Raw genomic sequence first — 12,157 nt, 5'->3', positions numbered from 1 at the left:
ACTACAGGCCAACGGGAACCCCCACTCCAAGAATGGCCCACATTCGCCCTTTGGGGGCGCTACAGGCCACGCCTGTATTCTCAAAAATTCTCATTCTCTCTATTCTATATTTTCTATATTCTCAAAAATTCTCATTTTCTGTTCAAAAATATTCTAATTTGTTACATTGATACTACAGGCCAACGGGTACCCCCACACCAAGAATGGCCCACATTCGCCCTTAGGGGGCGCTACAGGCCATGCCAAACGTTCTCATTTTCTGTTCAAAAATATTCTAATTTGTTACATTGATACAACAAGCCAATGGGAACCCCCACACCAAGAATGGCCCACATTCGCCCTTAGGGGGCGCTACAGGCCACACCCAAATGTCCCATATTTAAAGTGATGGCAATTCCACACCATTTGTCCAATTCTTCTGAAAATTGGTGTATATGCCTCATTTCTCATGGGGAACAAAAAAGTCTCAAGGATCCATAAGGTCCGGCATGATGGATTTTCCTGTACAATGAAAATTTTTCATTCAGGATTCAGACAGAAAGGCATGTTTTTTTAGGCTTCCTCCATTGGGAGGGTTTAACCCCATCCCTCTGCAGATCAATTTTTAAATTATTTTTCTTATTATTATAAAAAATATATATATTATGGGCAGCGATAAGCTAAAACGAGCTGCTGCATTATGCAGATGGACAATAAAACGGTAAAACAATAAAACCCCTCCCCGCTCAACAAGTTTTGGGCCAGTTGCCATGTAAAATCCCGGGCCGATTTAGTAAATATTATATCGCCCTCTTGTGGTCTCCCAACGCTACTATGCCAGACTGTTCAACAGAGGCGAACTGAGTGAATTGGAAAGCATGCAAATTAGGCTTCTAATTTAAATGTCAGCTCATTTTAATACATCGATGCATCAAAAATATATAGATATTTTACGACATCCCTAATGATGATGTATAGTAAAGATAACAAAGAATCATAAAAACTATTTACTTATAAGCTGGAACATAAATTTTTAATGTATGAATTTTTGAATGTAGAATTTACTTAATATTTTCAAGTGTATGCTTTAACTAATGTATTCAATGTAATACATGTCACTGTATATTTCTAATTTCTTTCTTTTAAATTTTGAATTTTGGTTCAAATGTGACGGAACATTTATGTCGTATTGTGGCTTATGTACCTATAAATTAACAAATGAACTCACATAATGGCTCCTGTTGACTTTTTTTTTTTAATTCCCTCACATTAGCAATGCTGTGCTGCAATTCTTATGTCCTTTGTATCTTCCGTCTGAATCTTCCTCAGGGGCCCCCATGCCGGAGTCCCAAGGCCCTTAATGGCTTGTTAAGCCCCCACCTGGAGCAGCCGTTGACCCACAGTCAGACGTCACTGTGCGAGATGCTCCAGGAGAAGAAATGGGGCGGAGGGGCGGAGTCAGTGGAGGGGGAACTATGGACCATTCTGCCCTCATCCCGCTGCGTTCCAAAAACTTCCGTGAGAGGAGCGATGCTCACTTCGTGGACGTAATAAAGGAGGACAGGTAAGACAGGGCAGCAGTTTTGAGGTCATCTAAGGAGAGCGTCTGCTGGGACGGAAATGTCATATAAGATTGAACGTTGTTGTTTAACGGAGATTGTCCTTGTCCCTCTGGGATACTCGATGCACTGTGATGTCTCCCCTCCTGGACAGTCCATTTCTCTCGTCTTACTTCCTTAACTCAAAGGAGCGAATTCACAAAATAATTGCACCACTTTTTATACACACTGGGCCATCAAATTGATTTCAACTAGTAAATAATTACTGATAGATGTAACTGCATTCTCACTGGTAAAATTTACAATTATCCGTAGTTAATTCCTGTTCAAAACGCAATTAGAGATAACTATAATATTTCAGTAACACTTTACAATAAGGTTCCATTGTTAGCATTAATTAACAACAGTAGTTAAAATGACCCAGGGGGTCTGGGTATCTCAGCGAGTATTGACGCTGACTACCACACCTGGAGTCGCAAGTTGACTCCAGCCAGGTCTCCTAAGCAACCAAATTGGCCCGGTTGCTAGGGAGGGTAAAGTCACATGGGGTAACCTTCTCGTGGTGGTGATTAGTGGTTCTCTCAATGGGGCGTGTGGTGAGGTGTGTGTGGATCGTGTAGAGTAGCATGAGCCTCCACATGCTGCGAGACTCCGCGGTGTCATACACAACAAGTCACGTGATAAGATGCGCGGATTGACTTTTCCTGCACCATCCGGATTGAGGTGAGTAACCGCGCCACCACGAGGACTTGCTAAGTAGAGAGAATTGGGCATGCCGAATTGGGAGAAAAAGGGGATAAAATTATTATAATTTTTTTTACTCATTTTATAGCATTTATTGATCTTGGTTAATGTTAATTTAGACATGTAAATGTTATAATCAAAAGTTGTATATGTTAAAATCTGACTGTCCCAGAGAATTTGCGATTTCTCTCCAACTCTTCTCTTTCTCCATCCGGATGTGGGACAGTTCAGAGGAAACATCAAATATGCACTGGTGCTCGTGCCAATGTTCCACTAATTTATCTGCAAAAACCTGCATCTTATTCGCTAACCACTTGCCGTTTTGTGGTCCGTTCTGCATAACACGGCGGCTCGTTTTAGCGTATCGCGGCCTAATCGGCCTGTTTCGCAGCCGACCCACTGGTGCGTTCACATACAATGTGAATCGAGCGTTTCGCACTGCGCGATTACACGCAATGTCAATGCAAAGACGCGAATAGAAGGCGGCGCGAATGTAGCAAATGGCACGAAGCGAAAACACGAAATCGCTCCATTCGCGTGTTCGCTCGAGTTTAAATTTTTCAACTATATACGCATGACGCATTATCGTGAAAGCCTGTCAGCATTAAGATTGTCCGAATGTCACTAACGTAGTAGCAGAACAAATCTGGATAATTGGATAATATCGTGCACCCAAACATGACGGCGTTTGTTTTTCCGACGTATCTGGGACTTCCACAACCGATACAGAGCTGCTGTCGGTGTGAAATCGGCCGTGGTTGATGGTGGAAAGAGAAGATGTCGTATAAGCCCCTCCTCCTGTCTCGCTCGAGCTGTATGTGATCACCTCCAGCGGTCAAATTGTATTTGCGTTGTATTATAATGGGCCGCGATACGCTAAAATGAGCTGGCGCATTATGCAGAACGGGCCACAAAACGGCGCCGCGATACGCACTTCCCAGTCCAGCCCTGTAGCTTATCTAGCCGTTACCTGCGTTATGCTTCCCTAAGCATATCTGATGGCGAAATGTGTCGCCCGCCACAAACCGACGCCATTGGTCGAGCCAGTGTTGCTGTGTCAAGCTGATCTGGATCCTCAAACAAACAGTTTTCAGGGAAATCAATCGTTAAATCGATTACGTCCAGCTGTCTCTGCATATTAAGCTGGGACAAAGTCACTGTATTTAAATGTGTTCTTAGTGAATCCCCCTCATTGTAATAGTGTGTTTGTGCTTTGATTTTGCAGTCTGATGAAAGATTACTTTTTCAAACCACCCATCAACAAGCTGAGCCACACGTTCATAGACAAATCTCTCGAGTCGGCTTACAAGACCAGCTACCAGGAGGAGGTAAGTCACTCTTTCCATTTATCTGTCGCTTTTCATTTCTCGTCACACCCTTGCCAGCTGTTACGATGATTATAACTGGGTATAACTAAGCCAGTGTCCACAATTGAGCAGTTTCATGTGCAAAAGCTTTACTCGCTGGTCAGTGGAAGACTGCGGCAAAGGAATTGCAATGCAGGGCAAGATGAGGACACATTTGTTATGCTGTCTGTGCTGCCCTCTTCTGGACTCTCTTTAAAATGCAGAAATACATGCATCGCATCAGAATCCAAAATTAACGATTTGCCACAGCTGCCAATGGTGGGTGAATTGGGAAAACTTACCAACCAGGAATATTCCTTACTGGCAATGAAACTGTATTTTGCACAATGTTTAGTAAAGATATACAGTTTGTCCATATAATAATGGAATTACTCATCCATTTTCCCCCCCTTGCTTAGTTGTGAATAACAGTGATTAGGCAATCGTTGTTTTTTCAGTTTAGACATTTAGATTTTGTTCCTCATATATTCATTTTGGTTGCTCGATGTGAGGAATATCCCAAATATGCCACCACATGGAGATCTAGCGCCTCTAAGGATGTATTTTTAGATGCATTTAGGCATCCTAGATAGTAACGTAAAACTGTTTGTCTTTGTATGTCTTTAATGCGAATGGCTTTGTTGCTTTCATCTGCGATGTTCAGATTATCACCCTTACAATTCAATTCAACCATTTTTACAGTTCATTCTAATCAAGTTACCGGCCAGTTTTTACACCGCCCAAAAAATACGTTAAAAATGTTAATTCTTACACAATATTTTTGTCTTGTTTTCCAGTAAAAATACCTCCAGTAAGCAGGGCTGGACTTGGAAGAGAAACCGGCCTGGGATTTTACATAGCAACTGGCCCAAAAGTTGAGCTGGGGGGTGTTCGCTGTCATTTTCTGCTTCGTTTTGTGGTCTGTTCTGCATATCGCGGCAGCTCATTTTAGCTTATCGTGGCCCATTCGGTCTGTTTCGCGGCCGACCCACCGGCCCGCTCGGTTCTCCCGATGGCTAATCCGCCCCTGATCGGCCCCAAAGTGCGTCGGCCCACCGGGAAAATTCCCGGTATGCCAGACTACCAGTCCAGCCCTGGCAGTAAGACACGATACATTTACTTGAGAATCAAAACATCATATAATACCTGATCCAAGTTACATTTTTCTTGCCCCATTACCAAATAGTTTATTTTTTAACTTGTTTTAAGCATGAATATCACTCAATTTTGTTTGGTTTCTCTGAAACAATACTTAATATTTTATTGCATTTGGCTTTTCAAATAAATGTATCTTGTTTTAAAGCTGTTTCGATATTTATACCTAAAAACAAGACAAAAATGTTAAGAAAGAAAATTATTTTTTGTAGCGGACATGGATTTGGTGCTTGGCGAGTGTTAAAGGGACAGTTCACCCAAAAATGAAATTCTCTCATCATTTACTCGCCCTCATGCCATCCCAGATGTGTGACTTTCTTTCATCTGCTGAACACAAATTAAGATTTTTAGAAGAATATTTCAGCTCTGTAGGTCCATAAAATGCATGTGAATGGTGACCAGAACTTTGAAGGTACAAAAAGCACATAAATGCAGCATAAAAGTAATCCATACGACTCCAGTGGTTTAATCCATGTCTTCAGAAGTGATATGATAGATGTGGGTGAGAAACAGATCAATATTTAAGTTCTTTTTTTTACTATAAATTCTCCTCCCTTCCCAGTAGGGGGCGATATGCACAAAGAATGTGAATTGCCAAAAACAAAAGTAGAAGCATGTGAAAGTGAAAGTGGAGATTTATATTTTAAAAAAGGACTTAAATATTGATCTATTTCTCATCCACACTTATCATATCGCTTCAGAAGACATGGATTAAACTACTGGAGTCGTAAGGCTTACCTTTAGGCTGTCTTTATGTGCTTTTTGGAGCTTCAAAGTTCTAATCACCATTAATTTGCAAACTTGAAATAATCCTGTGAAAATCTTCATACAAGTCATACACATCTGGGATGGGATGTGGGTGAGTGAATTATGAGATAATTAGCATTTTTGTGTGAACTACCCCTTTCATTTAGTACCCTCCATAGCTTGCCTTACATGGCATTTTCTTAGCAACATTCGTTCAATTAGAGGTCTAATTTAATTTCAGTACAAATCCCTCTCTTTTTTCTTTCTGTCCATTCTCAGGTGGAGACACAGGCTCCTGTCCAGACCTTTGCCAGTCCCACATTCAGCTCTTTTCTGGACATGCTGCTGTGTTGTTGTGTGCTTCTGGCTCTCTCTTTGGCTTGCTTCCTGCGACCGCTGGTTACCCATCAGCCGCTGCCCACACCGGCCCTCATAGTGGCGGCAGTGGCGGCCGTGCTTGAGTGTTTGGCCCTATTGCTGGCTATCCGGTGAGTGTAAAGTTTAAAGGAATAGTTTTACACAGCCTCATGCTGTTCCAAGCTCATACAGTTTATTTTCTGCTAACCATTCTCTACTTAAAGTGTCAGGACAGTAGCACCATAATATATTGCAGAAAATACAATTAACATTTAACATAATTTTTTGTATATTTTGCATTGTTTTTCAAATGCACTTACTGTAGCTATTGTTGTACTATGCAGAAGAGCATTTTACTTAGGCGCGGTTCTGAACTGCACCAGAACTCTCCTTTGGGCGATCTCCGGCTGGATTCCCCGTCACATGATTGGAGCCGTGCTGGTGTCTTTACCTGCTGTGGCGGTGTTCTCACATATCACCTGTAATATGCATCAATCCATACAGGTATCAAGAAAGACCAAAATTAACATGTCAGGAGAACTATGAACAGCTGTTACCTTACAATAAATCTCTGTAGTGATACAGAGGTTTGGTATTTTAATTAGAGGACTGCAAGGGCATTAAGTTGAAGCTCGAAGCTCATGTGACCCAACCCGACCGGTACCATCCGTGGTCTAAGGGGAAGCTAAGGGGGCATTACCCCCAAGTTGGGTGGCAAAATGTCCCTGGGGGATCCTGCCAGTCATAGGAAAAGAGAACCTACTGCCCACCATAAAGGTTAAAATGACCGCATTTATGACTGGCGCGATCCCCCTGCAATATTTGTTATATATATACATACTGGCAGCCAAAAGTTTGGAATAATGTTCAGATTTTGCTCTTATGGAAATAAATTGGTACTTATATTCACCAAAGTGGCATTCAACTGATCACAATGTATATTCAGAACATTAATAACATGAAAAAATACTGTTTATCAAAAAATCCTCCACGTGCAGCGATGACATCTTTGCAATGACAGCTTGTCCAGATACTCAGGTGACCTTTCACCCCACACTTCCTGTAGCACTTGACCTTTCACCCCACACTTCCTGTAGCACTTGCCATAGATGTGTCTGTCTTGTCGGGCACTTCTCATGCACCTTACAGTCTAGCTGATCCCACAAAAGCTCAATGGGGTTCAGATCCGTAACACTCTTTTCCAATTATCTGTTGTCCAATGTCTGTGTTTCTTTGCCCACTCGAACCTTTTCTTTTTGTTTTTCTGTTTCAAAAGTGTCTTTCTTTACAATTCTCCCCATAAGTCCTCCTGAGTCTTCTCTTTATGGTGTTGAGCGGGTAGAATTCAATGAAGCTGTCAGCGGAGGACATGTGAGGCGTCTATTTCTCAAACTAGAGACTCTGATGTACTTATCCTCTTGTTTAGTTGCACATCTGGTCTTGTGATATGGTCAAAAATGACTTTTTTCCAAATAGTGATGCTGTTTTTTACATCAGTAATGTCCCGACTATACTGTGTGATCAGTTGAATGCCAATTTGGTGAATTAAAGTACCAATTTCCTTCCATCCATCCATCCATCCATCGTCAACCGCTTATCCTGTGTACAGGGTCGCGGGGCCAATTTCCTTCCGAAACAGCAAAATCTGTACGTTATTCCAAACTTTTGGCCACCAGTGTGTATAAATGATTATAAAAATATTTATTTTGCTGTGGGACTTGTCAGGCAGCACACCTCTTATTTTGATACATACCATGGTACCAAATGAATGTACCAAAGTATGTATGTGTTACTCAAATGTACTTAAAAGTATACCAAGGTACAACCATAGTATTAGTCCAGAAATCAAGGTATTACAGTGGTGCATGTATGGAATAAAAATATGTTCATAATCAATAGCGATAACATGGTATTTTTGCAGAGTAAGATTAGATACAGTACAGTGCCTATTAAATCGACTTACCCCTTTCCCTCTCGATTATTCTTGCCAGTCATTTTTGTGTTACGTGCATCACAAAGGGAGATCTTAAGCAGAATGAAAGCCTCAGTCACCATTCACTTTCACTGCATTGAAAGAGTCAATGAAATTGAATGGTGACTGAGACTTTCACTCAGCCTATCATCACCTTTTGTGTTACTTGGAAGAAAGTAAGTCATACAGACTTGAAACAACAAGAGGGCGACTAAGTGATGACAAAAATGTAAATGTATGCATGAAATCCCTGTAATAGTCTCTAGGTGTGCACAGAAGTCAGCAAGATTCACATCCATTAGGCCTATCAACAGCAGTTATAAATGTGACTATTGGACTACAAATATGCCTTGATAGATGCAATTGGATGCTACCCTCAGGATGCTAATAGTTGCAAGCATTCGCATATTTCTGCAAACTACAATCCTACACGTACTCTTCTGCTAACATGAGCATGTTTAATTCCCCAGTTCACCATGTTCACCTGCTGTGCTGTCATAATCACCATCATCCAGTACTGCAATTTCTGTCAGCTCAGTTTCTGGATGCGTTCAAGCTTGGCGACGCTAGCAGGACTCACTTTCCTTAGCGTGCTGTGGAGCCCCCCCTGCAGGTTCAAACATTCACACATTTCACACTGTACTTTATAATCTGTTAATAATGGTGTCATTTCTTGCCTAATGCTTGCCTCTCGTTTTTTACGTAGCACTTGGGAACGTTTGTTTTTGAGGTACGTTTAAGACTTTTAAGGTGCTTTCTTCTGTACCTTTTTTATTGTTTTGATTTTGGATCACATTTTGGATTGATTGGTCATTAGCTGGTCCAAGACGGTAGACCATTTTGGACCGGTACTTCTCAGGCATGCTTGAGCGCTTTAGCCTTTCAAAGTATACTCTTTTGACCCTGAGCACATGCACACTATGACCACTTTGTGATGACGACCCTTACAAAAAACCAAGAGTTCTGGCAAACTAGCTGCAACTTGCCTCAAATGTGCCATTCCTGATTTTATGAGCTTGTGATTTGCCATAAATGTTTGACTGCTGGGGCAGTGGTGGCACAGTGGTTGAGGCTCAGGGTTACTGACCAGAAGGTCGGGGGTTCAAGCCCCAGCACCACCAAGATGCCACTGTTGGGCCCTTGAGCAAGGCACTTAACTCCAGGTTGCTCCGGGGGGATTGTCCCTGTAATAAGTGCACTGTAAGTCGCTTGGATAAAAGCGTCTGCCAAATGCATAAATGTAAATGTAAGTTTGTAGCTCTTCACCGCTAGTGGGGAACCTGCAGCAAACCTTTGGCAACAAGGGACAATTTGCCGCAAGTTTCCATGTGAAAAGGATCAGTTGCGAATTTGAGGCAAATTTGGCGAACTCTCGTTTTTTTTAAGGGAAAATTTTCGCCACAGTAGCGGGACACAGAGTACCATTGTATACTTTGGTCTTTAATTTGCTTAAGCTGCTTTTTGGGACTAGTGGCCAATCAACCAGCTAATGACCAGCTTGGACCAGTTTAGACAAGCTATAAACCAGCTACCATGTTCTACAACACAGATTATCTTAAAGCTGAAGTGTATAATTTCTGCGCCACTAATACCGCCGAAAAATGTACATTGTTCTCAAACAGTTTTCTGAATTCACCCCCATCTTCTGTCAATCAAACAATCAGACTCACCCCAACTCCCAGCAATGGCAATGTCCGGCTAGACGGGCCACAGTTTTTCATTGCGCCACAGAGACACAGTGTTTACAGTTTTTGAAAAGGTTAATCTACAAATGGCGTGCTTATAGTTGTCTCTGCCTATTAAGCTGGGATAGGAGAAAGAAGTTTTACCAATGAAAAAGTTACACACTTCAGGTTTAAGCTAGATTTTCCAACAGTTTTAAAAAGCATTGCCATTCTCACTTAGCACTGCTAGCTTTGTCAAATCTCTTCCTCTCAACCAGATCCAGTGACGTCAACAGCAGTGATATTGACATCCAAACCTCTGGTAAAGATGTGGCCCGACCCCAGGACCTGCTCGGCCCAGAGGCGTTGGTGGCCTTTTTCCTGTTGATTCTACTCGTCTGGTTCCTCAACCGCGAGTTTGAGGTCAGCTACCGGCTACACTACCATGGAAACAAGGAAGCAGACCAACACCGCATTAAGATCCAAAATATGCGCGACCAGGCAGACTGGCTCTTGCGAAATATTATTCCCATCCACGTGGCCGAGCAGCTAAAGGTGACCCAGAGCTACTCGAAGAACCACGACAATGTGGGAGTCATCTTTGCTAGCATCGTCAACTTCGGCGAGTTCTATGAAGAGAGCTACGAAGGCGGCAAAGAGTGCTACCGCGTCCTAAATGAACTTATCGGGGACTTCGACGAACTCTTGCGCAAATCGGACTTCTCCAACATTGAGAAGATCAAGACGATTGGCGCCACTTACATGGCGGCATCAGGCCTCAATACGCAACAGTGCAGCGACCAAGCGCACCCTCACGCCCACCTGCGAGCGCTGTTCGAATTTTCCTTGGAAATGATGCGCGTGGTTGACGACTTCAATAAAAACATGTTGGGCTTCAAGTTCAAGTTACGGATCGGGTTCAACAATGGGCCTCTTACTGCCGGAGTTATCGGCACCACCAAGCTACTCTATGACATATGGGGCGACACGGTCAACATTGCAAGTCGGATGGACACTACAGGCGTTGAGTGTCGCGTTCAAGTTAGCGAGGAAAGCCATTGCATTCTCAGCGGAATGGACTACGAGTTCAACTACCGTGGTACCGTCAACGTGAAGGGTAAAGGGCAAATGAAGACCTACCTTTACCCGAAGAGCGCAGACAGCGGTCCCGTGCCGCAGTACCAGCTATCGGTCTCCCCAGAAATACGAGCGCAGGTGGACGGTAGCATCGGCCGCTCTCCCACCGATGAGATCGCCAATATGGTGCCTACCACCAATGCCAGTAGAGTTGGTCCATCGTTTTCTGTGAGCTCAGGTCTTACTGGACAAGGATACGTTGGGAGAGACTTCACTGAGAAGGTATCTAGCAGTGACCGTACATCCAAGACCCAGCGATCCGCATCTGCCGTTGGTCTGACTTGTATACCAGAGACCAGCTTGAGTGGAAGTCCAGCTGCATTTGGTAGACCACAAGACCCAAGTATGACCAGAAAACCATGAATCAAAGGCCATGACAGAGGATGAAGACGTGGAGTATATTGGTGAACTGACAAAACTTTGACTCTAAACAAACCAACAATGTTGTACTTGTTGGTCGTCCCTGCTTAGAAAAACAGCTTAAACAAGCCTAAGCAGGTTTTCTGGTTTTCACTGGTTTAAGATGGTTTCCCAGCCTGGGAAAGCTGGTCTTCAACTAGTTTAGCCGGTCGGCCAGCTGGTCTCCAAACCTGACCAGCTGAAAAATGCCCAAACGCCCTTTAAAACCAGCAAATAGACAAACCTGGGAAACCAGCTAAGACCAGCAAGCCACCTTGGGCTAGTTTAAGATGTTTTTTTATCAGTGTTAACCCTTTACAAGGGGTTTGCAACCCTTACCTTTGAGTTTTTAAGGATAGGCATGTTTAGGGATGCACATATGTTAGCATAGATTTGCATCTGTGTATGTCAAGTAGAGAAGTTTCCCGAGTTTAAGCATTTAAGCACATAATCTTACAAGCGTATTGCAGCACAAACAGACCTATAGTACCGTTCTTAAAGGGACAGATCACACAAAAATGAATCTTCTTTCATCATTGAATCACCGATGTGTTGTTTCAAACATGAATGAATTTCTTTCACATGGAACACAAAAAGAGATGAATGCCTCAGTCACCATTCACTTGTATGGAAAAAAGAAGGAAATCATACAGATTTTGGAACAGCATGATGATGATGAGTAAATGACGACAGAATTTTCTTTTTTTTTTTTGGGTGAACTGTCTCTTTAAACAGGCCACAATTATTTCCACTAATTTCATTTGAAATATTATTTCGCCTCTAGCTCTTACTCTTTGTGAATTACTTTCTTTGTAATGAAGTGCCTTTAGGACGATAACAATATATTAGGCATTTTCAATCAATCAAATCTTGAATAGATTCAAGCATGTAAATTGGGCGTTAGAAAAAAAGCTTTAGTTTTTGTGGAATTGTTTGATATACAGTGAGGAAAATAAGTATTTGAACACCCTGCTATTTTGCAAGTTCTCCCACTTGGAAATCATGGAGGGGTCTGAAATTGTCATCGTAGGTGCATGTCCACTGTGAGAGACATAATCTAAAAAAAAAAATCCAGAAATCACAATATATGATTTTTTA

The 12,157-nt window shown here is 42.4% G+C and overlaps 1 protein-coding gene across 1 annotated transcript in view; it reads left to right on the top strand.

Moving 5' to 3' along the window:
• Nucleotides 1-12,059, top strand: part of LOC127652369 (adenylate cyclase type 9) — a 57,941-nt gene extending 45,882 nt beyond the window's left edge. Inside the window, 7 exon segments of the mRNA XM_052138476.1 lie at nucleotides 1,309-1,419; nucleotides 1,422-1,543; nucleotides 3,508-3,610; nucleotides 5,810-6,018; nucleotides 6,232-6,391; nucleotides 8,330-8,472; nucleotides 9,802-12,059. Coding sequence (XP_051994436.1) covers nucleotides 1,309-1,419; nucleotides 1,422-1,543; nucleotides 3,508-3,610; nucleotides 5,810-6,018; nucleotides 6,232-6,391; nucleotides 8,330-8,472; nucleotides 9,802-11,023 — 2,070 coding nt within the window. The 3' untranslated portion in view covers nucleotides 11,024-12,059.
• The last annotated feature ends 98 nt before the right edge of the window (nucleotides 12,060-12,157 follow it).

Source organism: Xyrauchen texanus, chromosome 12 (genome assembly GCF_025860055.1).
Source record: "Xyrauchen texanus isolate HMW12.3.18 chromosome 12, RBS_HiC_50CHRs, whole genome shotgun sequence".
Lineage (NCBI taxonomy): Eukaryota > Metazoa > Chordata > Actinopteri > Cypriniformes > Catostomidae > Xyrauchen > Xyrauchen texanus.
This window is presented reverse-complemented; position numbering and strand designations above follow the sequence as displayed.